This window comes from Erinaceus europaeus, chromosome 14 (genome assembly GCF_950295315.1).
Source record: "Erinaceus europaeus chromosome 14, mEriEur2.1, whole genome shotgun sequence".
Classification (NCBI taxonomy): Eukaryota; Metazoa; Chordata; class Mammalia; order Eulipotyphla; family Erinaceidae; genus Erinaceus; species Erinaceus europaeus.
Window position 1 is genome coordinate 29,334,082 of NC_080175.1, and position 22,387 is coordinate 29,356,468.

Genomic DNA, 22,387 nt, shown 5'->3' on the forward strand with positions numbered 1-22,387 from the left:
TACTACCACCCCAGCCCAAGGTAGGTTAATTTTTTTTCTTTTTAATTATTTTATTTATTGGATAAAGACAGAGAAGAATCCAGAGGTAAGGGGAGATAGAGAGGGAGGAAGGAAGAGAAACTGTGAGTGGATACAATGATAGCCATCACTTTGAAGTGCCACAGAGAAATCAAGGGTAACTAACATCACTGATTTTGTTGGGGAGGTCATTGGTTGACTGAAAAGTCAGTACTACTAAAATATAATAATAGTGGGATAAAAAAAAATGAATTGCAAAGGATTTAGATGATGAAAGAGGTCACAGAGGGAGGGCACATAGCCCACTCCTCTTTTTTTCTTTCTTATTTCATACTTTTATAAAAAGATTTATTTGTTTATTACAAGAAAGGATGGGTAAAGGAGAGGACCAAAGCAGAGCTCAGCTCTGGCTTAAGTTGGCGCCAACGACTGAACCTGGAACCTCTGGGGCCTCAGACATATAAGTTGGTGTTCTAACAGGCTGAGCAATCTCTCTTGCCCAGATCACTCTTTTAAACCTCTGGAGAAAAGAATCAGAGATATGACTGTACTTGAGGGGAGCACAGAGTTGAACCAAGTTTTCTTTCTTTTGAAATCAAGGCTTCAGTTTCAGTTCTACTTTAAAGATAGTTACGTAGGAGGCAAAGATGAGGGAAAGAGTAAACATATAGAGGCACAAGGAAATAAGTGCAGGGCTGCATTTCCCCGGAGCTGGAAGATAAGTAAGGCGTTGGTGAAACTACAGCTCTCCTCTTCCAGAGATTAGAATGCTCTAATTTGGCAGACTCCACCCAACTCAAGCACCTGGCTGGTTGGGACCGTTAGTTGTTTTCTCAAGAAGCTAGACTATGTTCTCCACAAGGTACCCCCTATATTATTTTTATATCATAATTTACCAACCACAGGGGACTAATTGATCTGGAGAGATCCTAGTTCTCTGTAAAAGCACAAGATGGGGAAAGGCCGTCTTCCGCAGCACAGGCCTACTGTGGGCAGTGGGCTGATCAAAGCATCTCACCTGCAGTCAGTCCCACAGCAGCTACCCTTCTCCAGTGGGATGTGCCTGTGGGTAGTCAGAGACATGGTGCACTCACCCTGATAGCACAGAGCTTTCCAATTTGACACTTCCCGAGAAAGCCAGAAGAGCTGACAGTGTGTAAACACCAGCCTACCGAGTTATGGTGTGACAGCCATTTCTGGTGGTAAGAGACACATTCGTATACATGGCTCCACGCATAGCAGGAAGCAGGGCTGGATCCTGGATTCTGCGCTTCATTCTGCAGTATCAGAAATCACAGGCAGAACTTAAGAAACTTAAGAGAGTAGAAAGGGAAAACACAAAGTAAAACTTGGGCTGGTTTGGTGTGTTGCATCAAAGCAAAGGACTCTGGGGAAGGAGGGCAGGGAGAGGAGTTGGAGGAGATGGTCTCTGAGGCCCTGGTGCATGATGGTGGAAGAGGACCTAAGCTGAGGTGAGTGTGTTTTTCAGACACCTGTCATGGCGAGATGAGAAATTGCCTCCATGTGCCAACAACTGTACTGTAAACCATTAGCCTCCCAATTAAAAAAAGGGGGGGGACTGAAAAAAAAAACTTTCATAAGCTGAGAGGAGACAAAGAAACAAAATGGTTGAATCTCAAACATATATTGTAAGACTGAATAAGTTTAGGTACCATTAGAAAGAAAAAAGAGTTGTTTATTATATTATTATTAATATTTATTATTAATAATAATTATTATTAATAATTATTACCAGAGCACTGTTCGGCTCTGGCTTATGGTGGTGAGGCGGATTGAACCTGGTGCTTTTGAGCCTCAGCCATGAGAGTCGGTTTGCATGACCATTGTGCTATCTACCCTCCTCCCTTATTATTATCTTTTTGCCACCAGAGTTATTGCTGGTGCCAGTACTACAAATCCACCTCTCCCTGCAGCCACCCCCCTCTTCTTTTTATTGGCAGGACAGAGAAATTGAGAGGGGGAGGGAAGATAGAGCAGGAGAGAGAAAGATAGATACCTGCTTCACCACTTGTGAAATGTCTTCCTTGCAGTGGCTCTAATCCAGTCCTTGCACATAAGAGTTTTAATTAAACTAGAATACTTTAACCTATATTAATTAGAAAGCTATATCTTGCTTTCTGAGATGTGAAAATGTGAGGGAACAAAATTTATAGAGTTTCTCTAGTCCTTTCCTCAGTGATTTGGAGATGATAGAGAATTCAGTTTCCTCTGCTGTCTGTCCCCACCCCCTTTAAAAGACTGAAGCCTGGTTTATCCATAGCCATAGGTCCTAAATTCTGTTGTAACTATGGTAGCTAAGTAACTGGCAATACCAGTTAAAATATTTAATTTTTTTTTTTTAATGCCTTATTGTAGTGTTTTCACAAAGACTGGGATCACTTTCATGATTGAATCTCTGAGGTCTCAGGTTCAACCTCTGGTACCACCCTAAGCCAGAGCTGGGTAGGACTCTGGTAAGGGAGGGAGGGAGGAGAAGAAAGGGAAAGAAAAACAGGAAAGAAAGCAGGAAGAAAAACTTGCTTACAGGCTTCCTAAAGACCGGGGTGGGGGGGTATAGCTTACTTGGATAATAACAGCAAATGACCAGTCCATCGTCTGGGCTTGGGAAGGAAGTGACTGCCTAGGTGACACTAAGTAACACTGTGTGACACTTTGTACAACTATTTAGAGGATGGTGTGCATTTACCACACTGAGAAAATGGAGACTAGGAAAGCCAGACTTTCAGAGTCTAAAAGTGACAAGATGCTTAACACCTTACACACACACACACACACACACACACACACACACACACACACACACACACACACCGAGTCTAAAAGTGACAAGAGGCTTCTTCTTCTAGTGTTTGCCTGACAAGAGGCTTAACATCTTACACACACACACACACACACACACACACACACACACACACACACACACACACACACACCGAGACTTCCAAGATCATGTAGGAAGGAGAAACAATAAGAGTCTCAGAGCTTTATTTTTTTTTACTTTTTGGCCTCCAGGGTTATTGCTAGGGCTTGGTGCTGGTACTATGAATCCACTGTGCCTGGTGGCTTTTTTCTTTCTTTTTTCACAGGACAAAGAGAAATCATCGGGGTGTGGTGGTGGTGGAGGAGGAGGAGGAGGATAGAGGGGGAGAGAGAAAGACACCTGCAGACCTGCCTCTTCACTTGTGAAGTGTCTCCACAGCTGGTGGTGGGTGGGACTCGAACCCAGGTTCTTGCTCAGGTCCTTCCTCATAGTACGATGTGCATTTAACCACCCGGCTCTCCTGGTGCCATATTCAGTATACCTGTTATGTAACTATCTAGAAACACCACATCTGTTCTGAGCAATGGAAGCCAGGGGACATTTGGGGTGCTGAAAGCTAATTTAAGGCTGAGTAGCAGGACTGACTGGAGTCCCAAGGAAAACCTATTTTTTTTCCTCTTTCTTTTCTTCTTCTTCTTCTTCTCCTCCTTCTCCTCCTCCTCCTCCTCCTCCTCCTCCTCCTCCTCCTCCTCCTCCTTCTTCTCCTGGTTTATATTCAGTCAGGGGATTCAGTCAGGGGATTGAACCTGGGACCTCTGGTGCCACAGGCATGAAGGTCTGGGGTGGGAGCTGGCTGGTGGCACACCTGGTTGAGCACACATGTTACAGTGCACAAGGTTCAAACCCCTGGTCACCACCTGCAGGGGGAAAGCGTCACAAGCGGTGAAACAGGTCTGTAGGTGTCTCTCTGTCTCTATATATATATCACTCCTCCTCTCTCAATTTCTGGATGTCTCTAATAAATAAAGATAATTTTAAAAAATTAAAAAATTTAAATTAAAAAAAAGAAAGTCTGATGTGCTACTGCTGGCATCATCTGCCCAGCCCAGTTTAATCATTTTTGTGCCATCAAAATATTGGATTACATTTGGAAATAATCCTTATTTTGATGGACTGGTTCCTCTTTTTAAAATGACTATAATCAAAAAATAAAATAAAATAAAATAAAATGACTATAATCTGTGGTCTGGGAGGTGGCGCAGTGGATAAAGCACTGGATCCTCAACAATGAGGTCTTGAGTTCATTCCCCGACAGCACACATACCAGGAGTGATGTCTGGTTCTTTCTCTCTCTCCTGTCTTTCTCATGAATAATTAAATAAATTCTTTTAAAAAATTACTATAAACACTTAGTGTTTAAGTTTGCTCTATTTTATATTAGTCATTGTCTTATGAATTTTTGTACTGTCTGCTGTTCAACTAGATTTATTAATTGGGTGGAAATATTTTTATTTTTACCAAGTTTATCATTCAGACACTGTGCCTACATGATTCTTTCAGTCTTGGCAGACCCTTTTTTCTTTTTGTTTAGACTTAGACTGAGTCACAGAGAGGGTGGGAGAGAGAAACCAGTGTTGCTCCACTGCTCCTGAAGCTTCCGCTGTGCAGATTCCTCCCTGTGGTGACTGGGGGCTCAAACTCACACATGGTAAAGTGTGCACTTTAAAGGTGAGCTGTCTTTGGGCTCCTAAAGAAATAATTTTAAAGTCTATCTAGTTTGTGGTCTGGGAGATGCCACAGTGGACCTCTCAAGAATGAGGTCCTGAGTTCAATCCCCGGCAGCACATGTACCAGAGTGCTGTCTGGTTGTTCTCTCTCTCTCTCTCTCTCTCTCTCTCTATTCCTCTCCCTCTCTCCCTCTCTCTTTGTCTCTCCCCTCCTGTCTTTCTCATTAATAAATATTTTAAGAAATAAAGTCTATCTAGTTTAATCCCATGTGCTTTGCTTTCTTGAACACTAGAGAGATGAAATGATTTGCCTGAAACTTAAGATAGCACTGGATGGCATTTCAACCTGTTCTATGCCTTTACCTGTTTCCCAGCATGTTGCCTAGTAACTCTGTACTCGGCATTCAACCTCTTTTGTAATTAAAACTCTAGACAGAATTAGGATACTGATCAGCTGAATTGGTGAGGGGTAGCTCCCTCAGTTCGGTGGAGCTCATGACAAAGCAGTTGTACTCTCCGAGTGAGCTATCTTCCTGGTCCTAAAATTAATTTTTAATCATTATTTTCTTTATTGGAGAATTAATGGTTTATAGTCGACAGTAAAATACAGTAGTTGGTACATGCATAACATTCCTCAGTTTTCCACATAATGCTCTAACTCCCCACTGAGGTCCTCCTCCATCATCATGTTCCAGGCAATACACTAACTACAGTCCAAGTTCTGGACGTGTGTGTGTGTGTGTGTGTGTGTGTGTGTGTGTGTGTGTGTGTGTGTGTGTGTGTGTTTCTCTTCTTTTTACCAGAGCACTGCTCAGCTCTGGTTTATAGTAGTGTGGGAGATTGAACCTGGGACTTTGGAGCTTCAAGCATGAGAGTTGTTTACATAACCATTATACTATCTACCCTATGCCCAGTTCTGCTTTATGTTTCCCCTCTATTCTTATTTTTCAACTTTTGTCTATAAGTGAGATCATCCCGTATTCATCCTTTTCTTACTTATCTCACTTAACACAATTCCTTCAGGCTCCATCCAAGATGGGCTGAAAATGATAAAATCACCATTTTAAATAACTGAGTAATATTCCATTGTGTATATATACCACAACTTTCTCAGTCACTCACCTGTTGTTGGACACCTGGGTTGCTTCCAGGTTTTGGCTACTATAAATTGTGCTGCTATGAACATAAGTATACACAGATCTCTTTGGGTGGATGTGTTTGATTCCTTAGGATATATCCTTAGGAGAGGAATTACAAGGTCATAGGGTAGATCCACTTCAAGCCTTGTGAGAGTTTCTAGACTGCTCTCCACGGGGGTTGGACCAACTTACATTCCCACCAGCAATGCATGAGAGTTCCTTTGTCCCTACAAAGGAACTCCATGTCTCCAGCATCTATTGTTGCTATAGTTTCTGATTTATTACATTTTCACAGGAGTGAAGTTGTATTTCATTGTTGTCCTTTCTCTGACAATCAATGACTTGGATCATTTCTCATATGTTTGTTGGCCTTTTGGATCTCTTCTTTGGTGAATATTCTTTTTATTTAAATATTTATCTATTTATTTTCCCTTTTGTTGCCCTTGTTTTTTATTGTTGTTGTAGTTATTATTGTTGTTGTTGTTGATGTCATCATTGTTGGATAGGACAGAGAGAATGGAGGATGGGAAGACAGAGAGGGGGAGGGAAAGACACCTGCAGACCTGCTTCACCCTTTGTGAATCGACTCCCCCCACAAGTGGGGAGCCAGAGGCTGCAACCAGGATCCTTAAACTGGTCCTGTGCTTCCTGTCATGTATGCTAAACCTGCTGTGCCACCGCCCAACTCCCTAATTTTTAATTTTCCATGCAGTACCTTACACAGCAAGTCCTGCACTCTTTCTGTTAAGCCACCTCCCCAGCTGCTTGCTGTCTGGTTTATTTCATTCCATCTGCCCAAGTATTAGATAATGGTAATCATAGCCTTGTCATTCATTTTACTTTGTTAAAGATTTTTGTTTGCTTGCTTATGAGAGAGGGAAGGAAAGAGGAAATGGGGCAAGAACTAGAATGCCAGTCTGTGATGCCAGGGCCTCAAGCTTGCAAGTCTGGTGTTCTAGCCACTTGTGCAGATGTCTTGGTCACAACTACAGCACACCACTCTGGAGGATTTGTGTGTGTCTGGTGAGTGTTCACAGTGATGAACACTAAACTCACTGTCCTGGCGGCAGCAGAAGTAGGCTCTGCACTTGATTGTAGTTGGCTGTCAAGCAGGACAGGGCACTAGACTAAGGAGGGGAAATGGGAGCTGGAGCCACCCCACAGGGATTGTACACAGTGCTGCGTGACAGAATTGGCGGGGCAGGAAAGGTTGTGGAGTTTTGTTTTATTTGTTTGTTTTGTTTCTTCTTCTTCTTCTCCTTCTCCTTCTTCCTTTTTTTAATTGCTTTGAGATTTTGGACCTTAATGTAAGAAATTTCATTCCAAGGTTTGGTTATCCCAGAAGAGTCCACTGTGACCTAGGCAGAAAACACAATGACTGCGAAGTTGAAAGTTTTACCTGGAGCAGGATAAACTTTCTCCAAACACAAGTTAAGTAGGAGCCTAAGGAATAGCTGGGGGCTGAGTGGAACAGCCAGAGAGCTATGTGGTGTTTCGGAAAACCAGGAGGTCTGATTCCAGGCGCGCCTAGTGAGTTGGTGAGCAAATTCAGAATGACCAACCCACCCTCTCAGGGTTTTTCTACACTGGTCTTGAAGTTGGCAGTTGGGTTTATGCTTTTCTGATTAGAGTAGCAAGTGATCATTTCAACAGTGTTTAATCAACCATGTCCCTCAGCATCTTAAAGGGATGAGATGGGGGGGGGGGAATCTCAGATTGGGGGTGGTGGTGGTGGAGGGAGATAGTATAATAGTTATGCAAAGAGACTCTCAAGCCTGAGGCTCCAAAGTCCCAGGCTCAATCCCAGCACCAAAATAAACCAGAGCTGAGCTGTGCTCTGGTGAGAAAGAAAGAAAAAAGAGATCTTAGGTTATTAAAAAGTGAGGAAAGAATATGAAGTGACTGTTCAGTGTAACCGAGTGCTGTTGGTATTATAGAATAACCTTGTTTTATGGAATTTTTCCTGTAATATATTCTTTTAAATTCATGTTTTGTTTTATTGAAGCATTGTTGTATATTAGACATTATATAGGTTCCAGGTGTGCATCATTGGAAATCAGCTTTCCTTTGTCCTAATTTTTGCTTTCCCATTCCTTTCCCCTTTGATTATCTTATTCTTTGCCATGTTAATATTGCATCATCACTAGATAAAGACTAGCAAAGAAAACAAAATGTCAGGTTTTCTATCACCCTCAAGACCTTTTCCATTCCAATTTAACAGATTTCCCCTTTTTAACGGAATTATAATTCATTCATAAACCATTTTATAGTTTGCTTTTTCTTTTTGTGTCAAGAGAAATTTTATTAAGAAATGGATTAAGATATAATGGATTAAGATATAGTAAGAGATGGAATGCTTTCCCCATAGGGAGGTATTTCTGAAGAGGCAAAATAAAAGTCAGGGGGTGTAACTTCCCCTTTTTTTATGCCTCCAGGGTTATTGCTAGGGCTCAGTGCCTACACTGTGAATACACTGCTCCTGAAGGCCATTGTTTTTTTCCATTTGTGTTTCTCTTGTTGTTATTGGATAGGACAGAGAGAAATCGAGAGAGGAGGGGAAGACAGAGGGGGAGAGAAAGACAGACACCTGTAGACCTGCTTCACTGCTGTGAGGCAACCTTTCCCCGTATCACCCTACCCCCGCAGGTGGGGAGCTAGAGGCCCTAACGGGGATCCTTGTGCAGGTCCTTGCACTTCGGGCCATATGTGCTTAACCTGCTGTGCTACCACCCGGCCCCCGTAACTTCCTTTTTTAACAGCCTGTGTAAGACATCTTTCTATGTTAATAGATATGAATCTCTAGCCCCATGGTTATCATAGTATTATTATTTTTCAGAGGTTGATATGTGTATTTATGAGAGAATGAGAGAACCAGAGCTTCACTCTGCCACATGAGGTGCCAGGGATTGGACTGGGTATCTCCTGCTTAAGGGCCCAACACTTGATCTGCTGTACCACCTCCACAGTATTCTGCTATACCCTTGTGCCATAATTTATATAACCAGGCTCTTTTCAGGAGGAGTTTTTGTTGTTTTTAATTTGTGTGTGTGTGTTGGTAAATACACACCTTTCTACATTTGTCCAACTTTATGTCGATTTGTATTTGTCCAACTTTGTAATCGATTCCTAAAAGCTGACTGACTCCTGGTTACAGGGTTTGACTTTCTTTTTCTAAGTGGAGAAGGTGTTAAGCATGACAGTTCATTATAAAAGATTGACAATGATACATTTCTGTGAGATTAAAAAGTACTGATTCAGTTCAAGTCCCCACTGATCTTTCTACCCAAAGTCCCAGTTCCTTCCCTGAGACAATTAGACTTTTCTTCCAGACCGTGTGTGTGTGTGTGTGTGTCCATCCATTTATGTATTTTGTTTGTGGAAATATGTAGAGGTTTTACAAGTTTTCTTTTTATTCTAGCTTCCTCTATTAATACTTTATTTATTAATTAACGAGAGGGATAAAAGAAGAGAGGGAGAGAAAGAACCAGACATCACTCTGGTACATGTGCTGCTGAGGATAAAACTCAGGACCTCTTGCTTGAGAGTCCAACACTTTATCCACTGCGCCACCTCCCAGACCACTTATTCTTTTCTCTCTAACAAAGATGTCACAACATATCATCCTATAACTTTATTTTCCTTGGTTCTTTTATTCAGTTACGTATTTGCTAGGGCAAGGAGAAATACAGAGGGATGGGGAGATAGAAAGGGAAAGAGAAAGAAAGATATCTGCTTCACTGTTCTGCTTTCCCCCTGTAGATGGGGACTGGGGGCTTAAACCTGGGCTCTTGCACATAGTAATGTGAGCACTCAACTAGGTGTGACACACACACACACACACACACACACACACACACACACACACTTTCTTTTCATCTTTTGAAGTTGAGAGTTTTTGGCTCTGGGCTAAGTTTTTCAGATAAAAAAAGACAAAGACACAAAGAGAGAAGCCTAGACCTTCCTTCAGTGCCACAGTGTCCTGGCCCCTGGGTCACCCCACAGCAGCTACAGGTGTCCTCCCTGGTGACCTGTTTTGCTGTCCCCTCTCTTCATCTTTTGCTTGTTTTTAATTGAAGGAAAGAGTAACCAAAACACTACTTTGTCATTTATTTTTTTAAATATTTATTCCCTTTTGTTGCCCTTGTTTTATTGTTGGAGTTATTATTGTTGTTATTGATGTCGTCGTCATTGCTGGATAGAACAGAGAAATGGAGAGAGGAGGGGAAGACAGATAGGGGGAGAGAAAGACACCTGCAGACCTGCTTCACCACCTGTAAAGCGACTCCCCTGCAGGTAGGGAGCCATGGGCTCGAACTGAGATCCTTACGCTGGTCCAGTCCTTGCACTTTGCGCCACCTGTGCTTAACCCGCTGCGCTATCTATCTACAGATGCTCTTCTTTGTCATTTTATGCAGTGTTGGGATCAAACCAAGAAGCTCCTCCAACATGCAAGGCATGGGCTCTTCTGCTAAGTGGCCTCTCTCCATCTCTCAAGTAGAAGTGTTTGTGAGCTGTGAGCAAGTCCCTGTAGCCAGCCCCTATAGCCAGTTTGTGTTCTTGTAGCCTTGGGCCCAGGCAGCTGGCAACTGCTGCATTCTGATGGCTTTAGGATGAGGTACTGGGTTTTCTGGTTCCCTTGGCAAAGCCCTGCACAAAGTTCCTTGGCAGGAAGGACTGAAAGAGGCCCTAGTGAGCCATATTAGCCAGGTGTACTCACTTCTCCCAATTCTTCACTGAAAAGAATGTCCCACGAAACAAAATCAGAAGTAATAACTCTTGAATTACAAACCCCTAAACTGAAATATAGCTGTTTTAGAGTGGGAAGACAACAGCTAATAAGGGGAAGTTGTTGAGCTCAGCAAACTCTTTGTGCATCTCACTCAGTCCAGTTAGTAGAGAATTCCAGCTCCGCCCTTTAGCACTGGCCCTGCTGGGATAGCCTGGGGGGCTGGGGTCATTCATATGTAAATATGGGAGGGAGCCTGGGGGAAATGCCGACCTTATTCAAAGGATTTCTGGGGGTTGCTGAGCATTCCAGAGCTCTGGGAAGATTCAGCTCTGCCTGCTTGCCCTTCGACCCACTAGCACACACACACACACACACACACACACACACACACACACCGGAATTTGGGCCTGCAGATAACTCCCGGGATTGCTGGAGCTCTCATTTAAGTAGGTAAAAAAAAAAAAAAAGAGTGCAGCTCGGAACTACTCTGGGAATTCATAGATCGTCCCTAAAAGAAAAGAAAAGGAAAGGAAAGCCAACTTGTAGTGGCAAGGGAAGAGTAAATGGCCTTTCTCCTTAGCTCTGCTCTCCTGGGGTCATTACAATTGTGGAGAGCTGCGGGTTAACTCGGTGGTTGAGTAATGAGCCTGGGGGCTGGGGTGGGGGGGGGTCTGCTGGAGTGGAATTGGGGTGGGGGTGGGGAGGGTGGGAGAGGAAGTCAAAGGGAGAAACCGGTTACCACTAACGCCTCCAGGGACCACCCTAGGAAGAAAGTGGGAGTTGGTGCTGGGCGTTAGTCTCCTCTCTTCTGTTTTTCTCATCCCCAGATTTTATTGTTCTCAGAGTAGGACGGTAGGATACCTGAAATGAACATTTGGTGCAGCTGGCATTTTCTAGCCCATAGTGGGGAAATAACTTCCTTGTGCTGATATCCCCCGAGCTGAGCAACAAAACCTCTGCAAAGCAGGTGCCATTCTCATTGGACAGATGGGGAAACTGAGGCATGCGGGCGGGAATGGACTCCAGAGTGGGGAGGGAGTGCAAGCCTGAGTTTACACGGCATCGAGTTGGGGACAAGGGGCTACTTTTTTTTTTTTTTCCACCACCAGGATGATCTCTGGGGTGCCGTGCCTTCACTGCTCCTGGAAACTTTTTTTTTGGCTCCTTTTTTGCATCTTGAGAAGCCAGAGAGAAACTAGAGGCAGCTGGTGGTGGTGGTGGATAAGAGACAACTGCAGTACCTGCTTACTCCTTGCAGATGGGAACCGGGTGCGTGAACCTGGATCCCTGTAATGGGTGCACTTAATCATAGGTGCTGGTCCCACACACTAGTAGTAGGCCGAGTATTTTTGAGAATAAATTAAGTCTATATTTGGAGTTATTTCAAGTCAGGTGCTGCTGGTTTGTCTTAATCTTTGAGTAGTAGAATGTGTGAGAGCCAGAAGTTTACCCCCCTGCCTAAGAAACTGAGATTTTATTGGACTTGATGCCACCACCAGGTGCCCAGCTTTGCTGAGTCAGCACTTCTGGGTTTGGGGCGGGTGCCTGCAGTTTAGCAGAAACATCCCTCTAGGCATTTTCTTTATTCCACTTAGGTGTTTTTGGCTTTTTAAAGAGACTAAAGAGACTTTGTATCCACCTGCCAAAAGTATGTGGCCCTTCATGAGAGTTAAACCATTTTTCTCCCTCTGTGTTAGTATAAATAAAGTGATAAGGAGATAGCATAGAGATGATGCAGAAATACTTTTATGTGTGAGGCTCCCAGGTCCTAGATTCAATCTCCAGAGCCAATTTAAGCCAGAGCTGAGTTCTGGTTAAAACTATATATATTTTAAATTTTTTAAAAAACTTTTTTCACTTTTGTTGCCCTTGTTGTTTATTGTTGTTGGAAAGACAGACACCTGCAGACCTGCTTCACTACTTGTGAATCTTTACCTCCTGGAAGTGGGGACGGGGCCTTGAACCCAGGTCCTTGTGCACTGTAATGTATGCACTTAACCAGGTGTGCCACCTGGTTAAAATATTTTTTAAAAAACCTAATTGTGTCACTATATGTAGAGCTAGCTCTGCATTTATGTGTGTTTGTAGGAGTTTTATGCTTTCAACTACTGCAGTCAGTTCATGGAAGAGGATGGTTTCTAGGGAGTTTTTGAAATTTTGTTTTTTTATTTTTTTCAAAGTTTTAAATTCAAACACATAAACTCCAGGCTGGGGAACAGCATAATGGTTCTGCAAAAGACTTTAATACCTAAGGCTCTGAGGTCCCAGGTTCAATCCCCAGCACCACCAAAAGCCAGAGCTGAGCAGTGCTCTGATCTTTCTGTGTGCTCTCATATGTACTTTCTTGTTTTTTCTCTAAAATAAAATAAAATAAAATATTTTTTAAAAAGAATAGTACTTCTTGAGGAAAGCAACTATTTCTCACACACACACACACACACACACACACACACACACACACACACACACACACATTCCTGCCTTTTTCTAGTTGAGACTGCAGGATAGGAAGGCAAAAGGTTAAGGATTAAGTGCATAGGATTTGGATATAAACCTACAGGCAAAATCCTAAAGGTTCTAGGAATAGGAGAAATAAGCATCTTCAAGAGAACGGGAAGGGTTCCTTGTCATTTTAGAAATAATTTAAAATAACAGTAGTGAATTATTATTATAACCAAGCTAGTTGAGGGCTTGCTTTTCTTTAAAAATCTACTGGTTAGGATCTGCTGTAATTTACTTGACCTCACTGTGCTTTGTGCCCTTGAGGGGTCTCTACTAGCCGCAGTAGTAGATGCTGAGAGGGCCAAATGATTTTCATCTATCTGGTCTAAGGTTGCAGGCAATATATATGTATTATTATTATTTTTTTAGAGCTACTTAAACAGTTAAGCCCAGTGTCAGAATTTGATCATTTTACAAATCTGAAACACTAAATACTTAGGCTAAAGAAAATCTGTATACTCAGAGCTATAGCTTCTAGTTCTCTGGTCTAGGCAGAGAACTAGAAGTAGTGAATCTGGTTTCCCCTGACATGTTGAATCAGTAGTGATCTATGAGATCATAAATTAGTGATCTATGAGATTATAAATTAGTGATCTATGAGATCATAAATTAGTGATCTATGAGATCATAAATTAGTGATCTATGAGATTATAAATTAGTGATCTATGAGATCATAAATTAGTGATCTATGAGATTATAAATTAGTGATCTATGAGATCATAAATTAGTGATCTATGAGATCATAAATTAGTGATCTATGAGATCATAAATTAGTGATCTATGAGATTATAAATTAGTGATCTGTGAGATCATAAATTAGTGATCTATGAGATCATAAATTAGTGATCTATGAGATTATAAATTAGCAGGAGTATAATTTCAGTGTTCCCACCACCAAATGTTTGTGTGCCCTCCCCGTATTCTTTTTATTCTTTTAATTTTTTAAATTATTTTAAACTCGGGAGTTGGGCAGTAGCGCAGTGGCTTAAGTGCATGTGGCACAAAGTGCAAGGACCGGTGGAAGGATCCCGGTTCGAGCCCCCAGCTCCCCACCTGCAGGGGAGTCGCTTCACAGGCGGTGAAGCAGGTCTGCAGGTGTCTGTCTTTCTCTCCCCCTCTCTGTCTTCCCCTCCTCTCTCTATTTCTCTCTGTCCTATCTAACAATGATGACATCAATAACAACAGTAATAACTAGAACAATAAAACAAGTGCAACAAAAGAGAAAATAAATAAATAAATATATTTTTTTAAAAGAAATAAAATTATTTTAAACTCCCTGTTTGGCGTTTCTCCTGCTGAAATCAGGAACAGACTTTATGTCTAATTACATGAAAACAGTTCTTGATGAGAATTTTTAACCTCTTTCCCAATAAAGTTGTGGATACTGACAATGTCATCCCAACATAGGCCAGCTACTCATTTTAAAGATACACTGTAAAAATTGCATCTTAGGAGCCGGGTGGTAGCACAGCGGGTTAAGCACACATGGCTTGAAGTACAAGGACCTGCATAAGGATTGAGCCCCCTCCCCCACTCCCCACCTGCAGGGGGTAGCTTCACAAGCAGTGAAGCAGGTCTCTATCTTTCTCTCCCCCTCTCTGTCTTCCCCTCCTCTCTCAATTTATCTTTGTCCTATCCAACAACAACAATAACAAGGAGAACAACAAAATCGGAAAAATGGCCTCCAGAAGCAGTGGATTCATTGTGCAGGTACCCTGGAGGAAAAAAAAAAAAAAGCATCTTATAGGGGCTGGGTGTTGGTACACTTGGTTGATTGTACACTTTAGCACATGCAAGGACCTGGGTTTGAATCCCTGCTTTCCATCTGCATAGGGGAGGCTTTCCAAGTGGTGAAGCACGTCTACAGGTATCTCTTTCTCGTTGTCTTCCTCTCCTCTCTAACCCCCCCCATTCCTCCAGGGTTATTACTGGGGCTCAAGAGAGACACCTGCAGCCCTGCCTTACCACTTGCAGAACTTTCTTTCCCCCTGTAGGTGGGGACTGGTGGCTCAAACCTGGGTCCTTGTGTATTGTAGCATGTGCACTCAACAAGGTGCACCACCACCCAGCACCCTCCTCTCTCAATTTCTGTCTGTCCTTTAAATAAATAAAGAAAGGGTGGGGTAGGAAAAATGGCCACCAGGAGCAGTGGATTCATCCTGCGGGCACTGACCCCCTAGCAATAAGCTTGGTGGCAAAATAATAATAATAAAATAAAGCAAGAAAGGGAGAAAGTATTTTATAATGGGAGAAGCTGTCTCTACAGGGATGAGTTTCTACACTTTTTTTAAAAATCTGTTCATGATTAGAAATGACATGTGTGATTGAATTTCCTGACAGTTGACCTTTGATTCTCAAGGAGTAATTTCTTTCCAGTTCAACTGTTGTTGAATTACGCAGTAACACCCAGAGCTGATGGATGACCAGTTCTCTTTTCCCTCCTAGAAATGACTCTCCTCTCCTCCCAGTCTGCATCACCAGTAGCCTCTTCTGGGTCTGTGTCTACAGAAAATCCAGAGCAGAGGATGCTGGAGAAGAGATCCAAGGTGATAGAAGAGCTTCTTCAGACAGAAAGAGACTACATTCGGGATCTGGAGATGTGTATTGAGCGGATCATGACACCCCTGCAGCAGGCACAGGTGGGAACTGAGAGAACAGCTTGAAGGTGGTTCTCCAAGGAGAGCTTCTCTCAGGAGCTTTCACCCTGAAGGTTTATTGGGTGTGAAACGAAGACTATGGCTGCTGCTTAATCTCAGTTCAGGGGTTTCAGCATTACTTGTGTCATCTCCTTGAGCCTTCAGCATTGTCACTTGGTCATTTTAGTATTGACTTACCAGGGGACTGTTTTCTAGGATTCATGAAACTAGTTCAGGGGAGGGGTCCAGGCAGTGATGCATCCAGTGAAGCACACTTATTACTGTGCAACAGGACCCCCGCTTCAAGACCCGGCTCCCTACCTCCAGAGAGGGCACTTCACAAGTGGTGAAACAGGTCTGCAAATCTCTCTCTCTCCCCCCACCTCTCTCTTTCTCTCTCTTCTGTTTCTCTCTGTCCAGTCCAATAAAATAGAAAGAGGGAAAAAAAAAGGAAAAATGGCCACCTGGAGCTGTGGATTCATAGTGCTGGTACTGAGCCCCAGTGATAACCCTGGTGGGGAAAAAAAGGAGAGGACAGTTCCAGGGAGTCTTGGGAAAGTTGTACAATAATGTAATTAATTCTGGTGATGATGAGCTACCTGATTTTAATACCTGCTTTTACAAGGTTTTTCGGGAAACCCTTATTATTTGTGTATTGACACTTCCATAGCTACTTTGAAAAACAAAAAATGGTGAATTGTATCTAGAAGATTCACTGTTCATCTTCCTTGTTACTACTTGTTCATCTAGCATTCACTCCCAAGAATTTCTGTAAAGTGACAGTACCAGTGGATTTAGAGTACTTGCAGTATTTGTATTCTGATTTAATTATAGACCAAATTGTTTCCATAGTCATTTTTCACTAAGGTGGAGGGAGATTTGGGGAGCAAGCTGGGAGTAATTGGATCAAAGACAAGTGTGACATTCCCGAGAGAACTGGATGTTCCTATTCTGGAAGCTTTGTAAGAAGAGCAAGGAAAAGTGATTTTGAATAACTTTTGTTCCATTCTTGCAAGAAATGTTCCTAGTGTGAATGATAGGTTGTCAGTCTTCATTTTCATGTATCTTTACATTTTATTTCCCATTTTTAGGTACCAAATGTTGATTTTGAAGGACTTTTTGGAAATATGCAGATGGTGATTAAGGTCTCAAAGCAACTATTGGCTGATCTGGAAGTCAGCGATGCTGTAGGTAGGAGCCCCTGCCACCATTTCAAAAGCAAATAATTAAAGATTTATTTAGTAGTGAGAGAGGGAGAGAGGGAACACAGTATCACTCTGGCATATGTAGTGCCAGGGGTCAAATTCAGGACCTCATGTTGGCAAATTCTGAGCTCTCCCCTCTGTGCCACCTCCCAGACCTTTTGTTGTTTGTTTGCTTGTTAACCTCATGAATAGGTGTTAGGGGAAAGAGGGGTCTTGCTGGTGTTAAGTAGTTGTGTTAGGGAAACTAGGTACTTGGTTTAGAGGTTACTTGGCCCTCTATTTCTCCTTCTACATGGATAGTGAAAGGCCAAGCAAGTAGCCAGTAGAGGAACGTGGAGCAAAGAGCTGTAGTTTTCACATGGCAGGGAACTGGCACTTGCTTTGATGTTAAGATGGCTACTAGATTCCTGGGTTTTTGTTGTTGTTTGTTTGCCTTTTCTTTTTTGCAACTTAGTGATTTATAAAGAATATATTGTTGTATCAAAGAATTGGGGGGCTTACATTGTAGTTAATGATAATAAATTCTACTTATAGTCCTGTCATCTTAGTTTATATAGTCAATACAAAGAAGCAGTTGAAAGCAGCTATTGTACAAGGAACATCTCCCCTGGGGAGGTTTTCCTGGGGCAGAATGAGGGCTCCTTTAAGGGAGGGGACTATGGGGGGGTGGGAATCTGTGGTCCAGATGCATGATGGAGGGAAAGGACCCACCTTGGTCCTTCCATGTGTCAACAGCTGTATTGTAAACCATCACCCCCACACATAATAGAGTGATTTTAAGATTTTTTGATTAGTTACCTATATAGGGAGTATTTATAAAAGTTGACTCTGGCTTGGGAGTATGGATCAACCTGTCAATGCCCATGTCCAGCAGAGAAGCAATTACAGAAGCCAGAACTCCCACCTTCTGCACCCCATAAAGATCTTTGGTCCATACTCCCAGAGGGATAAAGAAAAGGGAAACTTCCAATGGAGGGGATGGGATATGGAACTCTGGTGGTGGGAATTGAATTGTATGGAATTGTACCCCTCTTATCCTATAAGCTTGTCAATAATTATTAAACCATTAATGAAATAAAATAAACATTTTTTTTTAAAAAAATTCACTGTCTGAAAGCAAACGGAAGCTGTATGTATATTTTGAAAAATAGATATGTGACATGGCTCTTTTGAATTTTGCTTTAAATAAATACATCTTTAAGCAGTTACATGGAAGTTATCATTTCTTGTGATAGGATTTAACTGGTATTAAAGTTTATACCTTACATTTCAGTTACTAAGAAAAAAGGTCTCTAAAAACACTGTTTGCTTGTATATATTCCAAAGGACCCATATTTCTTGGTCACCGGGATGAGCTTGAGGGAACATACAAGGTTTACTGCCAGAATCACGATGAGGCCATTTCACTGCTGGAAGTCTACGAGAAGGATGAGAGGATCCAGAAGCACCTTCAGGACTCCTTGGCAGATCTTAAGTAGGAGCTTTGACCACTTCATTTTCATCACAGCTATTTAGTGCTGCCTTTATAAGTCACTCCTGTGTATGTGTCTAGACTTCATATGATAGCTGCCTAATCCGAACCAGAAATGATATGTCTTTATGGGTCCTTATACATAACTTGCCCTTTTCTCACTACATCACGTAGAAAGCTTACGTGGCTTCCTGCTGCTCTCACCCATGTTAGTCTCTTTATCCATACTCACACAGGGTGAAGTTAGCATTTATCTATTTTTTTAATGTAAAATCAGTAGACTTTTTTCCCCTTTTAATTTATTGCATAGAGATAGGCAGAGAGAAATCAATAGGGAAGGAGGAGATAGAGGGTGATAGAGAGAAGGAAGGAGACAGAAGAGACACCTGCAGCACTGCTTCACTGCTCAGGAAGCTTCCATTTAATGTGAGGATCGGGGGCTTGAACCCTGGTCCTTCCTTGTTATAATGTGTGCTCAACCAGATGTATCATCACCCTACCCCTTAGTCATCTATTCTTTTATTTATTTATTTTTTTTATAGGACAGAGAAATGGAGAGAGGAGGGGAAGACAGAGAAGGGCAGAGAAAAATAGACACCTGCAGACCTGCTTCACCGCCTGTGAAGTGACTCCCCTGCAGGTGGGGAGCCAGGGGCTTGAACCGGGATCCTTACGCCAGTCCTACACTTTGCGCCACGTGCGCTTAACCTACTGCGCCACCGCCCGACTCCTTAGTCATCTATTCTTAACCACTAGGTGAGATTCTGCCTCAAGGAGGCAGGTTATAAGAACATAGATCTGAGGGACTGGGCGGTGGCACACCTGGTTGAGTGCCCATGTTACCATGAACAAGGACATTAATTCAAGCCCCTAGTCCCCACCTGAAGAGGAAAGGTTCATGTGTGGTGAAGCAGTGCTGCAGCTGTCTCTCCGTCTCCTTCCTTCCTTTCAATATCTCTCTGTCTCTGTCCAATAAATAATACAAAATATTTGAAGAAAATATGTAGGTCTTGCCAACGTCCATGTCCGGTAGAGCAGCAATTACAGAAGCCAGAGCTCTCACCTTCTGCACCCCATAAAAATTTTTGGTCCGTACTCCCAGAGAGGTCAATGTTAGGGAAAGATGACCAGAGGGCTCTGAACTCTTCATCAGGACCCAAGAGAGAAGAGGGAAAAAAAAAGAGAGAGAGAGAAAAGGGATGGACACTCAGAAGTGGTAGGTGTGACTTAGAAAGGAAGAGAAGATAGTACCATAGGGAAAAAATAGGCAAATATATATATAAATATAGACAGCTACAGAAATAATAGTCAACCCAAATCTGTGATCTTGGGAGAACTAATGCAGTTTCCAATGAACTCTGATGATGGGAACAGTGTGGAACTATACCCGTTATCTTATACTTTTGTAAATCAATATTAGATCACTAACGTGTGTGTATTAAGTAGATAAAAGTAAAGCTATAGGTTTACTGACTTTTCTTTTTTTTCTTTTTTTTTATTATTATTGACTGGATAGAGATAGTCAGAAATCGAGAGGAAAGGGAGGAGTAGAGAGGGAGAGAGACAGATGCCTGCAGCACTGCTTCACCACTTGTGAAGCTTTCCCCCTGCAGGTGGGGGGACTGGGGGCTCGAACCCAGGTCCTTGTGCGTTGTAACATGTGTGCGCAACCAGGTATGCCACCACCCGGCCCCGTAACTTTTCTTAATAGACTAGATATGCCACTGTAGACATTTCTAATTCCCCCTTGTGCACGCCCCCCCCCAATTTTATTTATTTATTTATTTTTACCAGAGCACTGCTCAGCTCTGGTTTATGATGGTTTGGGGGATTGAACCTGCGACTTTGAAGCCTTAGGTGTGAGAGTCTGCTTGCATAACCATTATGCTATCTCCCCCACCCTATAATTTCCCTTTATCTCAAGTGATTCGTTTTTTGTTTTTTTTTCTTTCTGCCAGAGTTAATAGGCATTAGTTGAGCTAGTTGAACTCAGGTGATGTGGCAAGGCTGAGAGTCAGTGTCAACAGTATCTCTAATCAGTTGTCTTTCCTTTTCATGCTCACTGTCATGTAGGAGCCTGTACAGCGAATGGTAAGTTCCTTTGCCTCTTGATACACTGACTCTTGCTTATATTAGTTTATGGACAGAAAGCTGGAAGTATTTCTTCCTTGCCATATTTTCTTTGTGTCATCAAACAGATGGCTCTGTGGGTTTGCTTTGTTTATTGCCTGTTTCCTTTCACCAAGACGTGGATATTACTTTATTTTATTTTATCTTATCTCTAAATCCTCAGCACCCTGAATAGCATCTGTTTATATTAGGGGCCCAGGAAATATCTGCTAAATGAATTAGATTGGAAAATTGGTGAAACAGCACTATATTTAAGAATAACAAAGAACAAGGACCAGCATAAGGATACCGGTTCGAGCTCCCGGCTCCCCACAGGCAGTGAAGCAGGTCTGCAGGTGTCTGTCTTTCTCTCCCCCTCTCTGTCTTCTCCTCTTCTCTCCATTTCTCTCTGTCCTATTTAACAACGACATCAATAATGACAACAACAATAATTACAGCAACAATGCAAAAACAACAAGGGCAACAAAAGGGAAAATAAATAAAAAATATTTAAAAAGTTAAAAAAAAAGAGAGAATAACAAAGACTCTATACCAGTGACAGTTGACTAAGTCTCTGTTTTTCCTTGTCTACAATTTGTACAGGGGATGCACAAATTATATTAACCTGGGCTCCTTCCTCATCAAACCAGTACAAAGAGTAATGCGATACCCACTGCTGCTGATTGAGCTGCTGAATTCCACCCCAGAATCTCACCCAGATAAAGTGCCTCTAACTAACGCAGTCCTTGCTGTGAAGGATATCAATGTCAACATTAATGAATATAAACGCCGAAAAGACCTGGGTAAGAAGAGCATACCTGATAAAAAGTGATGTGCCTATGAGAAGGTATTCCTCCTCAAAAGAATTACTTCTTCCTCTAGTGGTGCACAAAACAGGTAATAGGTAATAGCACTGTGGCAAATAAATTTAAAAAAAATATCTATTCACTGGATAGAGACAGAAATTAAGAGAGGAGGGGGAGAAAAGAGAGATACCTTCAGCACTGCTTCACCACTAGTGAAGTCCCATCCCTACCCACCGTCACAGATGGCAACTGGGCACTTGAACTGTGTCCGAGGGCCTGGTAATGTGTGAGCTCTCAAAATCAGGTGCTGCACGCCCCCAGCCCCGACTGTGGTGAATAAATGGTAGTAGAATTTGGGGAAATGTGATATTTAAAAAAAAAAAGTCACAGTAAGAACATTACCATGGGATATTGGAAATAAGGCATTTGTGATAAAGCTCATTACAATAAGCATCTTTTTCATAGAAAAGACTGAATAGGACTGGGTAGTGGTGCTGCCAGTAGAGCACACACATTACGATGCACAGGACTGGGGTTCAAGACCCAGGTCCCCATAACTGAGAGAGAGAGGGAAGAGAGGAAAATTGATTAGAGAAAGCATGGTCAGAAATGTTTCTTCCAGCCTGGGCAGTTGTCTTCTGAGCTTATTTAAGGTATTTTTTTTTTAAATTTTTTTATTATCTTTATTTATTTATTGGATAGAGACAGTCAGAAATCAAGAGGGAAGGGAGGGTTAGAGAGGGTGAGAGACAGAGTGACACCTGCAGCCCTGCTATACCACTTGTGAAGCTTTCCCCCTGCAGGTGGGGACCAGGGGCTCGAACTTGGGTCCTTGCACATTGTAACATGTGAGCCAAACCAGGTGCGCCACCACCTGGCCCTGGCATTCTTTTTCCGTTTTTTTATTTCTAGACATTGCTCTGTTCTGGCATATGGTAGTTCTAGGGATTGAACCTAGGACCTCATAGTCTTGCATGAAAGTATTTTGGCATAACCAAAATGCTCTCTCTCCAGCTCCAGACAATCCCTTCCATCCTTCCCTTCCATCTTTCTTTCTTTCTTTCTTTTTTTTTAAATTTCTTTATTGGGGGATTTGACAGTATTGGGGGATTTGACAGTAAATACAATAGTTTGTACATGCATAACATTTCTCAGTTTTCCACATAACAATACAACCCCCACTAGGTCCTCTGTCACCCCACTAGGTTCTCTGTCATCCTTTTTGGACCTGTACTCTTCCTCCCACCCACCTCAGAATCTTTT

The 22,387-nt window shown here is 42.3% G+C and overlaps 1 protein-coding gene across 5 annotated transcripts in view; it reads left to right on the forward strand.

Annotated features, from left to right (window-relative positions):
* DNMBP (dynamin binding protein) overlaps window positions 1-22,387 on the forward strand; it is a 135,595-nt gene that overhangs the window by 88,071 nt on the left and 25,137 nt on the right. For 4 of the 5 annotated variants that reach the window (XM_007530263.3, XM_060171494.1, XM_060171493.1 and 1 more), the window contains 5 exons: window positions 15,343-15,536; window positions 16,625-16,724; window positions 18,065-18,212; window positions 20,283-20,300; window positions 20,922-21,121. In XM_007530263.3, the coding sequence (XP_007530325.1) occupies window positions 15,343-15,536; window positions 16,625-16,724; window positions 18,065-18,212; window positions 20,283-20,300; window positions 20,922-21,121 (660 nt within the window). Of the gene's footprint in view, window positions 1-10,763; window positions 10,842-15,342; window positions 15,537-16,624; window positions 16,725-18,064; window positions 18,213-20,282; window positions 20,301-20,921; window positions 21,122-22,387 lie in introns of those variants that run through there. The other variant, XM_060171496.1, reaches the window with a different exon arrangement.